At 37.9% G+C, this 19,479-nt stretch overlaps 1 protein-coding gene across 1 annotated transcript in view; it reads left to right on the forward strand.

Moving 5' to 3' along the window:
• Positions 1-85: 85 nt before the first annotated feature.
• Positions 86-19,479, forward strand: part of exoc2 (exocyst complex component 2) — a 62,693-nt gene continuing 43,299 nt past the window's right edge. Inside the window, exons 1-4 of the mRNA XM_015391860.1 lie at positions 86-144; positions 14,062-14,219; positions 17,281-17,457; positions 18,174-18,297. Coding sequence (XP_015247346.1) covers positions 14,102-14,219; positions 17,281-17,457; positions 18,174-18,297 — 419 coding nt within the window. The 5' untranslated portion in view covers positions 86-144; positions 14,062-14,101. The remainder of the gene's footprint in view (positions 145-14,061; positions 14,220-17,280; positions 17,458-18,173; positions 18,298-19,479) is intronic.

The following is a 19,479-nucleotide window of genomic DNA, read 5'->3' on the forward strand; positions in this document are numbered from 1 at the left end:
CTTCATCTTATTTTAATTAGTCTAAATACAGTATGTATCAAAACCCTAATGATTCTGTTTTATTCGATTTTATTTTGAAGGATTTGACCGGATGTTTTTGCAGGAAACAGGAAGTTGCCTTTGCAGAGAAGCCTTGTTCGTGCTGTGAGTTCCCATTTCCTAAATATTTCTTTCATGTTTGCTTATACTGTTGTAACGATTAATATATTGTTAGATTAATAAATAGGGTAAACAGATTTAAGAGTTAGGTGAAGGTGAAGGGCAGTCAGCGTTTCTCTTCTTTGACATGAAATGGACCTATTAGCGGATGTTAGCTAGGGCTAACATTAGCTGTCATTTTAGTTATCAAAGCGACTGATTTTTATGTTATTAACTTTAATTAATCTCTGAATTGTCTTGAGGTTTGATATTGGCTGCCCAGAACGTAACTGTGGATGTAAATAAGTGGAGGATTTGTATGCCTTGTTTTGCTTTGAGGTTACGAAACTTGACCGAATAGTTAACTGTCCCAGACTGTGTCAAACTGAATGAAAATGGAAGGTCTGTGGACGTTGTTTTTGTCACAAAACACGTCAATAATTTGTACAAGACGTTAACGGTCCACTTTTATTTCGGCGGGGTGCTTAAAAAGAACTGGAAAACACGCAGAAATATATTAAAGCTTTTCATAGAGGCAGTGCAGAATGCATTTCAATTCTTTCACATTTAAAAACCCAATTTGTCCCAACATTCAAAGTGAAATTAAATTAAAATTAAATGTTTTATTTTCTTTTTTTCTTTCGCAGTGAATTCGACTTCAGAACTGCTGCTGTTAGCACATTTAGCACGATTCAGCATGTTCTGCTTACTATACTACTCCCTATGCACTTACTATACTACTCACTATGCACTGTGTAATCAGACTGATGTCAGAGAGTGGTATCTGGAAACAAGGGGAACCTCACCAAATTTATTTAGCCAAAAGATTTTAGGGGTTTGGTTGTTCCAAGTGAGCAAATTGTGCAATATAAAAACTGTGCACCTTTAGTATAACTAATCAATATACACATATGGACATGGATATTTCAGAATGGCAGCAACATCAGAGGTTTGCAAAATGACAGCAGCATATTATTTAACTGACTAAGGTAGAAACTGTGCAAAATAGCATGAATGTAACAACTTATTGAGTTTGTTGGGAACAGTGGTGGTTATAGAGTTTTACACCTGCTGGAGGGAAGGATCTTTGATATCGCACCATGGTGCGTTTAGGGTGCAGCAGTCTGTCAGTAAAGGAACTCTCCAGTTCAGCATCAGCTTCATGCATGGGGTGGCAGACATTATCCCACAGAGATGTTAATTAAAGCCGGGCATACACTGTATCATTGCACCCAGCTACACACTAAGAGCTGTAGCTGGGTGTAACTGCTGAGATTTGTGAATAAGTTTATACAGTAGTGTTGATGCAACTGCCATCCTTTTATTTAACTAGTAATACTGTTTGCTATATTTAGTATTTTGATTGCCAGCTTTTTGGTGTTTCCCTAGTGTATTTTTATGTTGGGATTAATGTTATGCAGACTTTTAAGTTCTTTTTGTGGATGTTTGGTCTCTCAGCTGTGTAAGATAAGATAAAACATTTAAACAAAACTTTAATTTTAGGTCACACTAGGGCTGAGCAATATGACCTCAAATCAACATCACGATGAAATGGAGGCAGTTTTACCTCGATAACGATAACTGCTCTGGCTCCTCTATTAGAAATAAAGGCATGTACAGGAAATGCAGCTTTATAAGTTAGTTATTGAATAAATCACATTGAATAGTATTTTCAAATAAATATTAAAGTCTTGTACCATTCAGGTTTAAATATTCATTGAACATTTTTGCGCAAAGGTAACAGAGCTTTTAGCAAATCTTTGAGCTCAACAGTGTGGCTGTGCTGTACACTGGAAAGAATCAATATCTAGATAAGTCATTTTTTTCTTAAAATAAGTGCATTTGTTCTTGAATTTAGGAGGTAAAAGACACATTTTGCCAAAGGAGCAAGACGATTTACCTTTAGAATAAGAAAACACAATTGCATTGGGCGACAGGGGCGTTGGATGTAGAAGTTTGCCCTGAAATCGAAGGATTGACTTTTCAAGTGTCTTTCAGTGTCATTGTGTCCTTGGGCAAGACACTTCACCTGCATTGTCTACTGATGGTGGTCAGAGGGCCCGGTGGCGCCAGTGTACGACAGCCCCGCTTCTGTCCGTGAGCCCCAGGGCAGCTGTGGCTACAATGTAGCTTGCCACCATCAGTGTGTGCGTGAATGGGTGAATGAATGTAGTGTAAAGCGCTTTGGTCAAGTCTCCTGACTTGAAAAAAAGGCGCTATATAAGTACATGCCATTTACCATTTACCATCTTATTTACTGTCTTATTTCAAGTGCATTTTATCTAAATATCTTATTTTAACAGTTAAAAATACTCATTCCATTGGCAGATCAGCTCATTTGCCTACTCAAACTAAGAGTAAATATACTTAATTTAAGAAATTGCTGCTTATTTTTAGATCGTTTTTCCAGTGTAGGTGGAAGACGTTGGATGTGTTACTTTGTGTAGTCCCAACAGTTTTCAGACAAACTTTGATTTAGTGTTCTTTTTCTCAACATCTATGGAGTAATGTTGGGGCCACCGAATGTGCATTGTTTAAACTTGCACACCCTCGCTCAAAACCCGTCTGCCGCGCACTCAGCTCTGACAATGCACTCTCGACTTCTTCTCTGCTTTCGCTTGGCTCCACAGGATTGACTGATGTAATTTAGTTAACAGCTGCATTAGGTGCTTCTTCACTGGGCTCATCCCACTGATCTGCATTTATTCGATCAGTGACTCTCCACCTTTCTATTTGTTCACTTTCTGACCGGATTGGTGGAGTGACGTAATTCCCCACCTGCTGCCGTGGAAGGGAACACCAGCCACTAGCGCAAAGAGGAAAAGCAGCACAATTATTTACCAACTAATTTAACGGATTTACTGACATCAGAAAATTTACGCGGGCATCGCAGTGAATGATGGTAACGGTAAAAATCTGGTTTATTGCCCAGCCCTAGGAGTGTTGTCAAAATCTTCAAAAACTTCAAAGAAACTAACTAACATAATTTTAGGTAACACTACACAGCTGTTAAGAAATTATCCTTATTGCTTTTCTGAATTTTTTTAAGTTCTTCCTTCTACGGATTAATTTGCTCGTTAATAGATCTGTTTATAAAAAATTACTAACTTTAATTATGAACAAACAAACTGATTCATAACTTCTTCTTTTATAATTGTAGCCGAATTTTTACACGTCATTGTGTAGCCTCCTCCTCATTGTCATTGAACTTGAACTGGTGAAAAATATTTCCACAAAAGACAAGATGTACTTTAAGTTTTTATCCATTTTAGAAACAGAGCAGTAACACCTTCTTTTGAAAACAGCATTCTATACTGTGATTCTGGTTCCTGCTATGAACCCTTTAATTAAGAGCCGCTGTTATTCCAAAAAAAATTTCTGTTTTTTTTAAACATATTAAATGCAGTGTTTTCAGTCTCAACATTTTTTGTGCTTCTTTAATCCCCTTTTGTGTTCCTTAGTGGAATATTGCTGTAGCATAATCTTATTAAATAGGTTTGTGCAGGGAAAACAGTACTTCTGCATGTCTGTTTGCTCAACAGACTGATTGGACGTTAGAGTGAAAGAGAGTAGATGATTGACAAGCTAACAGCAAGCTGGCGCTGTGTCCGAGAAATGTCCATGATTTGTGTTTATGTCCATGTTAGCGGGGCCACACTTAGAGCACTTTGTCTCACCTTCTCCTTCGCTTTCCCAAAGTCAGAGAGAAGAAGGTGGGGAGGGGAAGCACAGGGGCACGGCTACACTGATCCATTTCCTGTCCCCTCCTGGGGCTCTAATTGAAAAATTTGGGTGGCCCTGCTTGTTTGTTTTGGTGGAATGTGGTGGGTTGTGTTTTCTGAGGCTTTTCCTCAGTACGGCTGGTCCACAGAGCTTGGGGTGAATTGAGTGATGGAGGGCGGGGGACAAACTCACTCTCTCCCACCCCCAGATTTGCAGTCTTTGTATTGTCCCCCACCTGGTAACCTCAAGCCTGCTAACATCCACCAGGCCTGCAGTCTTCTCACTGGGGTTCCTGTGACCCAGTCGGTCTGGACGACACAGAAGGAACAACTCATCCTCAGGGAAGTGATAAAGGCTGCGAACAGAAAGACTGAAATTTAAAATCAGGTCAAAAACTCATTAGTGAAGAAATTAAACAAAAATCAATTAAATGAACACTTAAGAAATGCAATGTCAACATGACAGTAGCCCAGCCCAACACTTTTCTGTAGGATTTAGGTCTGGGACAGAGATGAAGAAGTAGAGAATGTGTTTTTTCTTTGTTTTTGTTTTTTGTGTGAGTAGGGATGCAATTTATTGATTAATGAGTCGATTCGAGGTTGATGACTATTATCAATCGACTACAAATATATTAAGCAGCCATTTTCTTAAAAACCAAAGATTTTTGTTTTTTTCAGTCTTTTCATAACAGTATGTGCAAATTTTCTTTTACAATATTCTGAATTTAGAATTTTTACAATTTGTTGTAAAATAAGATATAATGAGACAAGAACCTATTAGGTTAGTGAATCCAAAAAAATAAGATATATTTAACACTACTTAGGAGAAAGTATTGGAGGTAATCCCCTATGAACAGAGATGTAAAGTCACTTTGACGCACTGTTCATTAACTCACAAAAACCCTGAAAATCACCCATGATTATTGGTATCATGTCTTTTTTTGTCATGTTAGTTATACTTCACACTTTTTTGTCATTGCATCCCTCACTCTTTTTGCAAATTTATAGTTTTTATGTTGGGAAGTTGATGCTGCTCTGACTTGCAGCACCGCAGTTTGGGCTATATTTAGGCTTTAACCTAAGAAGATTGTGGAATGTTTATATTTGAAGGATGAATCACATTAATTGTTGTCTACATGCTTGTAGCTATTAAACAGTGCTAAATAATCCAGACTCCGCATGGATCGTTTCACCTTTCTGTTCTGGCATCCTTTCAGCATGATGATTTCTCTGGCCTGATTAAAGGTCTGGTTCTACTTAAAGATGAGCATCACCCCCCCTTCTGGATGGTGGCTCAACTACAACACCAAAAGGACTGCCTTTGTTGCTCGAAGGCCACTGTCCTCCATTTAGATTTGTCTCTGTTTCAGCGCACCTGATTTCAGTCTATGGCTGATCACAGGCTTCTGTTGCACTGCAGCCATCTGATCCCAGGTTGGTTAAAGCAGGGAAGCGTCTAAAAAAAAAAAACACATGCCACCAGCCCTTGAGGACTGACTCTGGACACCTCTGGTCTAAAGGGTTGTTTTCAGTTAATTGGATGGATCAGATTATGATCTTGTCAACCATTTTTGACAATTTTTCATAGGCCGATTATTTGTTTATATCCACATTTTTATTTATTTAATTTTTCCAGCATTTTATTGTCCATACACTGTCACAACTACTGAGCAATGAAATTAAAGTCCGATTTATACACAGAAACCAGGTCGTCTGTGTGTTTTGCAGTGAATGCAAATGTGCCCCCCGCCCCTGTCACAGGCTCTCTGCTGCACCTTTCCAAAATTTTAGGTGACCACAGACAGTGTTGCAGACAGGAGGCCTCTGATTGGTAAAACCTATATCCTCTCTACTCTATGCGTATTTCTTGTTTGTACTTTACCAGCTTGTTTTGTTTGTTTGACCGTCGTTGTGGAAAAAGACTTGTGAAGATGGACCAGCTAGAAGAGGTGAGCGAGAACTCTGGGTCCCTTTTTTTCCACCTGGATCCCTGCTCTTTTTCACCATCATGTCCCTCCATTGTCGTACAGACTTGCCCCCACTTCCTCGGCTGTATCTATAGTTAGTTTGTGATTGTCCCTCTTGCGTTGTGGCGTGGAATAACAGTGCAGACTACGCTTCAAAATGAGACATAAATCAAATATATATGCGATAAGCTCACTGCGACACACTGCTGCGGGGAGTAGATTCAGCCCTTAACTCTCTGCATTTAATCCATTCCCTTGGGTAGCAGTGTGGGGTTAAGGTTCTTGCTCAGGGAGCCAGAGTGACAGTCCGTGGGAGTCTGGCTCGAACTCAGAACTTCAGGATTCCAAGCGCAGTGCGTTTACCACTAGGCCGCTTCCTGTTTGCAGGATGGGTAACTTACCACTTGAGCTAGATTCCTAGAAAGTGATCCAAAAAAAGTGGAGCTATTCTTTTGGCTGCTTCTCCGCTAAAACTTTTTTTTAACAGCTTAGTAAAGAATTTCTGTGTTGCTGTGGAAGTCACTCAAAGTAAAGATTCTTTAAATAGCTCTTCTATGTAATAAAAACTTCAATTAAAATCTAATTGATTGATTGATTGATTGACTTTATTGATCTCACAGTGGAGGAATTTACTCATTACATCAACTCAAATTGTCAAAGAAGAAGAAGGTGCCAAAGGAAGAAAAAGGTGCATGGGACATATATACAGTATTTACAGTGCGTCCACCTATGACTTCATTTTTTTTATAGCAGTATCTTTATAAAGGGTTAATGCATGGTGTGTTTACATGAGTATTTATATATATATATATATATATATATATATATATAGTTATTCATTAATCCAGTTGATTCAATTTCAGTTTATGAAAATGAGGTGTGTCAGTAATACTGGTCTCTCAGAATTATTTAGCATTTAAAAATTAACCTTAAATAAATGAAGGTAACAGGTAATTGTTCTACATCTAAGTGATGATTTCCCCTGTATTTTACTGTATATCTATTTCATTCATCTTGCTCTGTTTTGTCTCTAGATGTTTCTCACGCTCATTCTTTTTAAATTTAACATAAACCAACTGCGGCAGGAGCGGTTTGAGCCCGGCTCACCAAGGTTCAGATTGCTCCTCTGTGCCTCGTCACCGGGCAGAGCCGCCTGTCTCCAGCCTTCTAATCCTCTGAAAACATTGTCTTATAGTTGCAGGGCTATTCTCCATATTTCTGTTTATTGTTTCAAGAACTTTTTTATATGGGAAATTGGACTTCACTTCATTAATCCGAACTCCGTTAAGCACTTGAGAATGACAAACAAACAAACAGATAGCCCTTAAACATAACAAAGCCTGTGGGTAAATATGATGCTGGTAGGACAGGGAGCCAGAAGCAAACATCTGATGAGTTTGTCTCCATGAAGCGGCTGCTCTGCAGAGATGCTGACTCATTGTAGAAATGGTCAGCATGCCAAACAGACTCTGCACAGTTCATCCTAATGCAGCCCATTTATATGAAATCTGATACAGTTCACACATATTATGGCTAATTTCTGGCTATCGGGTACATTAGGCTGTCCCCATCTTAAGCGGCGTTGGGTGTGAACGAACAGTGAGGAGGATTGTTTAAGGCTCTGCCCAGACTGATCGACCCAGGCTGGGAGATGTTTGGCCGGCTCTGTGCATTCAGAGGAGTCGGAGGGATCTTTGATGGAATCTGGTGTTTGTGTAATGATGGGGAGCATAGAGCAAAATGGGGTGAGGGTGTGTATGTGTGTGTGTGCTCAGGGGGGGGATGGATCGAGGGTGATGAGCTGTTTTAAATGGGTCCCTTTGTGCCCATTGAACCCATCACACAATCGCTTACACTCACACTCGCGCTCAAATTTATGCCAATCATTGCCATATGTGAGTCACCTTTTAGCTCCGAGGGCTAAATGATCCAAAATTTGAGCCGGGATTCATGACGTGGTCACGGGGCACTGGGATCTGTGTGTTTATGGACTACAGGGGGGAGCAAGTTTACATACATTTGCTTATTTGTGCAGAATACAGTTTTTCAAGTTTTGAAGTTGTCAGAATAACTTTTTATCAGTGTTATGCATCAAATAACCAGTTGTTTGATGCTTTGCTAAGTACAGCATTAGTAATAATTAGTGGCTTTTATAAGATGTAGATAAATGGAAGAAATTATGCTGAATTCAGAAAATGTATTTAGGCCGTATGGTGTCCCACATGGAGCAAAAACCCAGTTTGATTCTAACAAGATTTTGCTTTCTATCTTTTCAAGCTAAAATCTATATCATTCAAGAATTTATTCATGCAAAACAGTTTATTACATATTTTGTGTGTTGCTTTGGAATACAATGGAATCCCTATAAAAAAAAAAAATATATATATATATATATTCAACATTTTCTTTTGAATTAGTGACAGGAATTCTGAAAAGCAGTCCAGGTAATGCTGGCAGCCTATTTATGTTAATAAAACCAACCTGAAGACAGTTTGGAAAACACCTCCAAACACTCAAAGTATTTAGTACTTTAACTTAGTCTTCTGTCCTAGCACTTATTTATCTTGTAAGTTATTTATATTTATTTTAATCATTATAAAATAATACTTTTTCAGTCTTAGGATTTCAGTTTTTATGCTTTTGTCTGAATCAATAATTTTACTTTTTTTTGTATTATATCAAAACAAATCGTAGAATCAACAAGGGCTGGGCATTTATCACATCGTTTATAGTTATTGTGATAAATTTATAAACATGATAACAATTTAGATTTATCGTCTTAGCAATGAATTAGAATTAGCAATGATTAAAAAAGCATTAAAAATGGGTGAAGTGAGAATTAATATTTATTTTGTTTCTCTGTCTTTTTTTTTTCACTGGGGCATTGTCAAAGATGGAAAAAAATCGAAGAATATGAATAAATGGGGCATCTAGGTTTAGTGATATAAACCACGTTTTGTGATAAAAATCACACTTTTTTATGTAACTGGTGTCTTGAAGAAGGCTATTTTAAATTTGCATTTTTTTTAGAGCATTATCTGTGATTGTGTTCACAAATATACAGTTATGTTATAACGACTTCAAAGAATAAATTAACATAAATGAGTGTTTTTATACCGAGGAAAATTTAAGGCCATATTATCCAGCCCTAAAATCTACGCCTCTCTGTCTTATCTGTTGGTGCAACGATAGACTATGAAGAACCTGTAAAAATTCAGTTATAAACAAATAAATCAAACCATCTTTAAGATACTGAACTCCAAACCCTTTATTTACAGATTGATTATAAAAGGGAAAAAAAAGAATTTAAGAACCTCTATATAATTTTTTATATACATATTTCAAATGAGGATTTTTCTCATATTTTTCAAAGCATGGTGTAATGACGATGATATTAATTTTACAATGAAAAACAACAGAAGCTTTGAATTCTTTTTATTAAGGAAATTCAATAAAACCATAATTTTCTTTTAAAGCAACATGTAGAGGAGTTTATCCATCATCATTAGTTAAACCAATTGTAGATTAGCTTCATTTGGTATTGAATTGGGACACTTAAACAAAAATAAATTGGAAAAAATTATAAATATTTTGCTATTATAATGCAGTTAATTTTTTATGACATTTTATGTTGGAGAAATATTTGCTCTTTTTTTGCTTTTTGAAATAATAAAAAGAAATGGTCAGAAATATTAAAAAAAGAATTTCTCTAGAATTATAATTCATGATTTGTACTCAGCAATATTAATCATTTACATTTAAAAACAGCAATTGTTTTACATAAATCAGAGCTGCTAAATAATTAAAGGCCACCCTGGTGTTTGTTGGTCAGCATCCATGGAAAGTAAAGAGGAAAAAGTCGCAGTGCCGCATCCTTGTGACTTTTAGGGAATTCTGTAAGTAAGAAAGCTAAAAATGGTCCTTTAGTGTCTGGAGATTAAATATAGCCCACAAAAAAAGATAGAGTGTGACACATGTTAGAACAAAATGGTTTATCATCTTCTAATGCCCCCTAGAGGCCTGCCATTTTAAACGTTTCTTTAAATGTTTCCAGTTGGTGATTCTTTTGCTTTTCATGCTCCTTAAAGAAGAAGGAGAAAAAAAAGAGCAAGTTTTTCTGTCTAGCGTCCGTTTGAATAAAGTTACAATTTCTATTACCTTGTTAGCGGGGTATTTGTGGTGATGCATGACATGAGGCTTGTGCAGGAGTCCCGTTACTTTCTCTGCGACTCGCTTCATCATGCGAGTGTGCATGCTGTTACACACGTGTGTGTGTGTGTGTGTGTGCGTGCTGGATGTTATAGAGAAGGGTCTGGGCAGTGTTCCCGTGTCCATGAACAGCCCCCTGAGTAAAGTAAACAAAGCGGCTCTTTTCTCATCCCAGCCGTCAGCAGGCTCTCCCCAGGCCCGCGCCGAAGACCACACACCCAGACCACACACACACGCATACACACGCATGTACACACACAAGCACTGCCCAGAACTCTCTGCAGATCCTTCCTTATGCTCGCATACGCACAGACCACACAACACCAGCCTGGGCCCCTCGCACGCAAACCTCGTTGAGCTGTCATTTTGCCTAACGTCTGTGTGTTTCTGTGTGTGTGGACAGGCAGGGAAGGCTGTGGTGTGTTTGTTCACGTGTATTATATAGGACAGAAACACTCCTGGAAGTAGAATCTGAATTATTATACAAAAAAAAAAGGGGCTGTGATCTCCCCCCCACGCCGCTCCCAGTCCAAACATGTGGGATTGATGAAGGATATACCAGGCTCTTGTTTTAGGCCTGCTGACCTCTTATCTTCATCATGTCAGATTCGGAGCCCCTCCATTTCCTCTAACAAGCGCAGGGCAGCAGCAACAGTGCAAGGTAAATCCTGCTGGAGTCTTGTCCTGAACTTTGGGGTGCGAGGGCGGCCTGGCCTGGCCGGGAAGGAACCGTCTCAGAACCGGTTCTCTCCTGCACTGTGATGTTTTTTCGCTCGCTGTAGTACTGCTTACATTAATCCATCTGTGTTTTTTTTCACATACTGGTCTTTTAAAGTCATTTTAAGTTAAAAGTGTCGTTAAAATCCTACCTTGCAACTCATGATTTTGTTTTTTGTTTTATCTCCTCTGACCCAACTATAAACCAATGTTTTCAACTCCCTGTTTTAATTTCATTTAAAGTAAATATTAAATTTCTCAAATTTTATTTTTTTTTTTACATCTAAAATATGTGTGAATATATTTAAATGTTATCAGGTTTGAAAATATAGTTTTACTTCTGTGGGTAATAAGTCATTTAGGAGAATTTCTTGAAACAGATGTTTGGAAATGGTCTATATAAACATAGGTTGGTTGTGTGAGATAAGACAGAGAGCCTCACTTTGTAAACAGCTATGATGAATGACAGCTTCAAGTAGGTTGTACTAAACCCCTAAGGATGCCTCTAAGTATTTTGATTTTTTTCCCTCAATTTCCTAAATTCATTTTATTAGACATGTACAATCTAATAAGATATTTCTGATTTTCTTAATATAGTATTAACAGGAATCAACATAATTTTACTACCTTGACCTTTAACATGGGAGGTTATGGGGACATTAGGGTGTGCGTTTGAGACAGGAGCTGTTAGAAAGCTGGTTTTATTATTTTAAAACACTAAATACCTTAATTTTCTGATTTCCTAAAGTAAAAGTGTTACAATATTCAGCATGTCCATCTATCATAGAGGCTATATTTTCAGAGGATAAAACACAGTGACTCCTGTGACACAGCCTTCTCGGTATCCGCTGTGGCATCACCCTGTTTCCTTTCAAAGAGCTTTTTCCAACTCTTGCTTCCTCTAAGCTCTTTTATTTAAATATTTCACTAAATCACTGTTGATATTTTCATTGCAAAACTTGATAATGTAAATAACTGCGTATTCTGAATATTGTGCAACACTAAGGAGCCAACATCAAGACACCTTCCATCACTAACAGCCACCAGGAAAAGCAGATTGATTTTGATATTGGCTACTTCCTGTCACAGTTTAGTCTAAGTTTAACTGTTTTATCACAATATGAATATTGTAAAAAGGCTTTAAAAGCTTTACTTAACTATGAAAGATTGAGTTTGTAGGATATGGTTATGAATTATAAAACTATTACCTCTCCACCACCTTCCCAAGAGAAAAAAATAGTTACTCTTTAGACATGATGAGAGAATTATGAGTTATTTTACAAACATTACTTTTTACAGTTTGGTCCTCGCTTTTGGCTTCATTACTGGGATGCTGCTGCTTATCCTGAGTCTAAAATTGTGAAATTACCATCTAAAGATTTAGGTTATTAGATCCCTCAGAGTGAAAGTTTTACTGCTCCTTGTTTTGTTTTTTGTTTTTGTTTTGTTTTTTCTTAGGTTAGTTGGGTTTTTTGTTGTTGCTCCTTTTTTAAATGTCACACATTAAGTTTATTTGAGTTTTAATACACCTTGTCTATTAATTAATTAAATCAATGATTCAATCTGTTGATGAATATTTAATTTTTGGAAAATCTGGATTGTTTCTTTTTCCTACCAATGCACTTTTTTGGGCTTTGGTAGTTGAACATGACATCAGCTCATCACTTTTTATTCTTGGATGTGTTCTGATAACTGATAAACTAGCTCACTAGGTAACACCACTAGCTGTAAACATTTTCATTGTTTGTTGTCAAACATTGTTTTATTAGCATTTTCACAGCTTGAATGTTGTTGACCTTTAAATCAAGGTCACCTTCAAAAGGAGATGAATGAAATAAAGCAGAATTCCTATTTTGAAACTTAAGGCTAAAAATAATTGATTCATAGAATTTGGTTGGAATCAAAACTTTTATAGGATTTAAAACTTGAAATCTAAGATTAAAGTTTTAAGCCCAGCCCTAATTGTTTTATTAAAGCCTTATATTCCCATAGATGAATATGTAAGCAGAATAAATTGGAGGTTTTTAGAGCTTGTTAGAGATCAGTTATGTTCTCTTCTGTGCAGCAATATCAGTTTAGGCTCAGATGTTTTATTTTTCATCACTTCTGATGTTCTTACTTATTTCCTCATCATTTGTCCTGTGCAGAGGGTTACCACCATTGACTAGATAAAGGGTTGGTCCCTGCAAACTTCTGCATTGTTTGAGTAAAACACGTTTTGGCCGCAGAGCAAGCTTAGCTGGAGGTATTTCATGAAGCCGAGGTTGCTCCAAGGAGTGGCCATCATTTATTAGCAAACATCTGCTCGAATTGAAATGCTTCCCTTCATATTTTTGTATCATTTGAAACCGTTTCTCTCTCTCTCCCGACTTAAACTGATTTCCATGGTTGCTCCTTCTTTGGTACCAGAATCTGTACAGTATTGTGTGGGCTTAGGAGGAATGATTGGGCAGACCAGGTTTATTTATTCTGCGCTGTGAGGTTTACATTCCTCCGATCCTCTCTGCTCTCTGTCTACTTCATTCTTGGCCCCTTTCTCTGTGTTCGCTAATATCTGAGAGATAACTTTTGCAATGCATACATTGTTTTTAGACAGAAATGAACTCTGAGCCAAATTCTGATCATATTTTGGTCAAACTGTCTAAATACATGGCCTCAGTGTTCAGTTAAGGTGCTTGTTAAAAAAAAATAACAGTTTGACGTATTAGTTGTTATCAACAGCATTAGCCTTATGATATTTTATTCAAAGTTTTTATACTGTATGGAAGATATAAAAAAAAATAGAATAGAAAATTATTGGAGTTATACCTTAGTAATACCTTATTTGTTTTTTCCAGATTAAAAAATGTATTTTCTGATCAATTTAAATAATTTACTCTGGTTTTATGTTTAAATCTAAATTTTTTCTTAAATTTGTGTCATCATGTTTGGGTTAATTTCCTTTTTCATTTACTGTTTTTTCAGAGTAGAAATTTTTAAAAGATTTGTAAGATTTTAATAAAGCTGAGCTTTTTTGTGTCTTGACTCAAAAATTAAAAGAAGTTTTAAATAAATCAGGGTCCATTTTAGATGCAGGACAATTAGCAGAGGATCTTTCTTTGCTTTGTCTCAATTTCTACTGGCAAACAAAAAAATTTGACACAGAGAAAGGATCATTTGACCCCTCCCAGTTTGATTTCTAAAATAAAGCTTGAGTATACATTTGTTAATCTAATGCTGGCATGGAACCGATTTATGCAAAAAAAAAAACAGTTCTGATGTTTTGTCTGGAGGCTGCTTTCTGACCACCCTTCATTTGCCCTTTTCAGGTCCTGATTGATCTAAAGCTTCACTACACCTTTGGTCAACATGTCAAAAGCACGGCCACCACCACTGGTCACGGGCATCTCGCCCAAGGAGGGACCAGCATGGACCAAAGTGACCATTCGTGGAGAAAACCTCGGCACAGGCCCAGCAGACCTTGTTGGTAAGGCCAATTAAAACCAGTCCAGCATCCTGTTGCCCATCGAGTTATACTTTCTATCATGGTTCAGCATTATATTTATTTATATATATTTGTTTCTAAATACTTAAATGACTCATGCTAGTCATGGCCACAACTAAAGGTACGGTACCTTGTGCACAGCAGAGCAAGGACAGCATGTTTGTGGAAGTGCACAGGGATTGTGGGATATCATCTACTGTTCTGGGCTCAGTTTTTGCTTCACATGAAAAATGCCACATTTATAACCCCACAACAGATGCTGTTTGTCGCACTTCCATGAGGAAAGGGATTTAGGATTAGGGCTGCAACAAATGATTATTTTGCACATTGATTAATCTCTTGATTATTTTTTTCGATTAAGTAATTAATAATCGCATAGCTAAAGGTTCTTTAATGAAGATTTTTTTTTTACAGCTTTAAACCAGGTGAAACTAAAACTTTTCTACTTTCATATTGACAGAAGAGAAATTTTTTTTTTTTTTTTTTATCTTTAATGAAAAATGTTTATATATCTTTTTTACAATCAGTTTCTTTCCACAAGCTGTGAAGACTATCGTCCCCCTGCAGGTAGACACAGAAACCCCTGCTGAAAATTTAAAACCTCCAGCCCATTTCTATTAACACTTTAGCAGAAACTATCCTTTAAATACTGCATGCCACATTCTTTCCTTCGTCTTTTTCTTTCAGGGTTTTGTCTTTATGTCAGTGTATTATATGACCATTTTGAGCCAGTATCTCTCTCTTAGATATTGTCATTATGGCTACATGATGACAATAAAGACTTAGGATTGACTGATTTTTAAATGTGGAAGTCATGGGCATCATAAAGTTTTTATACTCTGCTATTCTAAATTATGCATACATGTCACCTAAATTAGATAAATATGTGTTTTTAAAGCTTTTCATATATAATCCCTGATGAACTAAAGTAGATTGATGCAGCAAGAGAATTTCATTTCTGTAGAGTAGACCTCACTGGAAAAGCCATCTGAACCATTTTTAACAGCAGCAGAGTCTTAAGAATAACATCTCTAATTTATTGGGTTTTAATATGTCGCTACTTTTTGTAGTTTGCAAAAGGTTATGAAGTGTCATCCTCATGTCAGAGGAAGTTTGTCAAGATTTTTAGAAACACTATTGGAACTAACAGGGCTTTTCTATCCCATTACCATCTGTTTGGCCACAACACCAGAAATACACCTAGAAGGGTTGATATGAGGATTTGTATCTAAGGTTGGTGGTGGTAGTGTCTGTGACTTACAGGGAAATGTGGTTCGTGGATGGAAAAATTAAAGAGTTGACAAGAAATTCCTTAATTTCAGGTTAGATTAACGTGGACAAAATCTTTCAGCTGGATGCATGCTCCTGGGATGATCTTCCCAAAGCAGTTAACTTAGTCTTTTGAAAACATATGGAGTCTGGTTTAGCAAAGCAACCTTCTACTAAAGCTTGGTTTGTAATTGACATGTTGATGAGGTCTGCATGGCGAAATTACTTCATTTTGGGCTTCCACTTCCCCCTCTTAGGAAAATTTGTTTCTTCGCAGATAGATCCACGCGGAAACCATGGCAAGCGAGCAGCAGCTCCTGCTGGGGAGGGTTAGCAAATGTTAACATCTAGAGACTTCCTGTGATTCAGCTCATAAATATCAACACTATCAACAGATCGTGGATAAAATCCAGGAGAGAAATGATTGTGGGACTGAAGAGGCTTCGATAAAGTTCTAAATGGCTGTGTTCTCTACTTCCTCGTGTAGTGGTATTGTCAGCTTGATGTTCGTGCTGAACACACACCCCCCTGAGCGGACCAGAGTGAGGAGAGGCTGCACAGACTATAAATGCAGCAGATGCTGTCACGGGCGGCTCATTTTCCGCACAGAATGTCCGTGCGTCACGCATAATGAGCCCTTAAATCTGCCCTGAAGAGAGGTCAGCTGTGCAACCTGAATTAGATCAAAAGCTTGTTGATGGCTACAGAAGTGGTGTATTTAGATAATTGTATGTCTGTCTGGATTAGAGAAAATTAACAGTAAAATTAAACTTACTTTCTCTGGTTTAAATATCATTACTTGTGTGTTGTTGTTTTTTTTAACATTCCCCCCAGGAAAAACAACTTCATTTACTTATGTTGATTATGACCTGTATGCTCACAGCCACTGCATGTATTTATATACGTATGTTTAAAGAAAAAAACTCAGTAAAAAGCTTTTTTACGAGCCAAACAAAAACTCTTGAAACATCTTTCTCTCATTGAATGATTTAAGCATCACTTTGTCTCCACCAAAATTTTCCTTCATCCTTGCCAAATTTCTCCTCAACAGTGCAACTGTAAAAATGTGTTTGGCAGTTCAGCGGACCCACACATTGCTATCCTTCAAGCTTGCTGCTCGCTGGCACAACGCGAACAGTCTATTCCTGACTGTCCACGTCCCTGGAGCCTTGATTTAGACAATTAGATATGCACAAATGTGTGTGAGTGCTTATGTATTCAAACAAAGTGGCCTGTGGAGAACAGAGGCAGGAAATGGGGCTCTAATGGGCATATTATTTACGGTTTTATGGGCTATTTGTTGATCGCCTCTTGCAGGCTTTTGTAACGTTTGATGACACACGCAAAGTGCTCCAGATCTCCTCTGTTAGAAACGTCCAAGTTATCCCTGCCTCACGAAGGCTTTGCTGGGTTCTAAAAAGAGGTTGACAGATGTAGGGGCAGAGTGCACATTGTGCCAGTAATGAGCCACTTAGTACTGAGGAGTCACTCACATTAAGTTTAAGCAGTTGAGTGAAAGGGAGGAAGATCAAGGCCACCCACGCTAGTTGTGACCCCAGCTTGAGCTTCGACCCCTGTTGACGGTTTGGCTAAACTTGCTGATGGACGTCAGCGCGGTCTGAACAAGCTCCTCTATGCTGCCCAGTGTTCGTGTCCCTGTTTCTGTTGGTGCTCGCACCACATGTATTTATTTATTCTCTCAGTGTGTATCTCTATATCTCACCCGTTTCACCTTTCGCTCCCCCCCCCCTCCTCTCCCATGCTCCTTTTCCAGGTCTGTCCATCTGTGGCCATAACTGCATGCTGACGGCGGAGTGGATGTCAGCCAGCAAGATAGTGTGCCGCGTTGGCCCTGCTAAAGATGACAAGGGAGAAATCATCGTCACCACCAAGTCTGGAGGCCCTGGCACCTCCACGGTCTCCTTCAAACTCCTAAGGCCAGAGAGGATCGGTAAGACTTGGAAGGAGGGAGGGAGGGAAGGAAGGAAGGAAGGAAGGAAGGAAGGAAGGAAGGAAGGAAGGAAGGAAGGAAGGAAGGAAGGAATCTCTAGGTAGTAAGCTGTAGGAGGTGGTGCAGTTATTGATGTTCTCTACATCCTTAATCATCAGTTTCTTATTTTTTTAGGCAACTGTCTAAATTATTTTGAGGAAGGAAGGAAGGAACGAACGAAGGAACGAACGAAGGAAGGAATCAATCAATCACTCAAGCAATCATTCAATCAATCAATCTGTAGGTTGTAAGCTGTAGGAGGTAGTGCAGTTATTGAGGTTCTCTATATCCTTAATAATAAGTCTCTTATTTTTAGGCAACTGTCTAAATTATTTTGATGAACAAGAAGTTGGAAAGCTGTTAACCCTCTGAAACAACACAAGCCTTTGCATTTTTTATATAAATTCCAAAAATGATTAAAATCTATATGCCTCAAATTTTTGAATAAATCTAAATCTGGCCTGGGACTGGATCGTCCAACACAAATATTCCTCAATCGTTACTCATCCCCTTGTAGTAGGAGCTGTAATTTTAGAGTTCTCAAAGGTGCTCCTACGCACAATGGAGATATATCCGTACAGTGTCACACATTTAACATGCGTACGAAGAGTAAATATGTCTGTTCATGTGCAAATGCATCTGGGAAGTGTTGTGACTACGTCCCGCCTGTCATGCAGGTATCCTGGAACAGTCTGCCGTGTGGGTGGATGAGGTGAACTACGACATGAGGACAAACCGCAACAAAGGAATCTCCCCCTTCTCTCTGCGTCCCAGCAACCCGCTGGGCATTGAGATGGACAAGTACGAATGGACAACATGCAGAAACACTCACATGCCATCTCACCGCCATAAACACCACTGCTCTCCAGTCACTGAGTCATGGTTCAGATCTCTAAACAGACCCAAACTCTCCCCATATGCCAACATTTGAAATCTTAAGCCAGCATAGAAGTGGCTGGACTGCTCCACACAGGGAGTGGAAACAATGTAATTGTGTATAAAGTAGAAAAGCGATAAAGAGACATTTGGAAAAAAGACTGTGGGAGCAAACCTCCCATGAACAGAGCAGGCAGCGAAATGAAGGCTTCCACGCGTCGGGCAGGGAGGGCAGAGCTTGTAACATATAGCTTGTCTTGTCAAGTTCTGACATTTCTGGCTTAGTATTTGTTTGGCTTAGAGGGGCTGAGGGCAAGTGACCGCTCGTGGCCAGAGACAAGACCCCCATAAACAGGCTGTTGCATTGACTGGCTCCCAGAGATACATTAAACATTCACCGCAGCGCGTCTCCATGTTTCCCTTTCACTGTCAGATTAAAGCTATCTCTGTAGGAGTTGATATCTAACACAGAGGCATTTAGAAGAGTCGGTGAGGTTGTGTACATTTTTCTGCAGTGATCTCACTTTTAGGGCTTTCAACTGTGTTTAGTGCTCTAAGTATTTAACAGCTTAAAAACAGAAAGGTCAGTTATACCTTCCACTTGTGAAGTGTTTCTTTAAAACCCTGCCATCTCTGGCAGAAATACTTAACGCAAAAACTAAACCTGTTCATGTAAACATTTAATTTGAATTGATTTTAAGATTTAATCAACCCCTTAAATACAATTAAGTTTAAATAATTCAAAACATTCATTCTTATTGATTATGGTTATCAGAAAAATAAGAAGAGATGATCATCTTGTTAACATGTAGATATTATTGATAATTGAGATAAGGATACAAAAGATAAAATACATATATGAATAAGTAAACTATAATTACTTATGCCCTTAAACACAAATTTAAAACTTTTATTGGTACAATTTTTTTTTTTACTCCTATCATATCTAAATAAAATTGGAAGTAAACCACAGGTATATTTAATGTTATATATTAATGCGCTGGATTGAATGACTTAAAACAGCTAAATGCCAAAATTTAAACCAAATAAAAAAGTTCTAAGCTTGCTTTTTGTAAAAGTTGGTAATTGAATATTCTGTGTTTTTTT

The sequence above is a fragment of the Cyprinodon variegatus genome, unplaced genomic scaffold (assembly GCF_000732505.1).
Source record: "Cyprinodon variegatus isolate N-32 unplaced genomic scaffold, C_variegatus-1.0 Scaffold562, whole genome shotgun sequence".
Taxonomy (NCBI): Eukaryota; Metazoa; Chordata; class Actinopteri; order Cyprinodontiformes; family Cyprinodontidae; genus Cyprinodon; species Cyprinodon variegatus.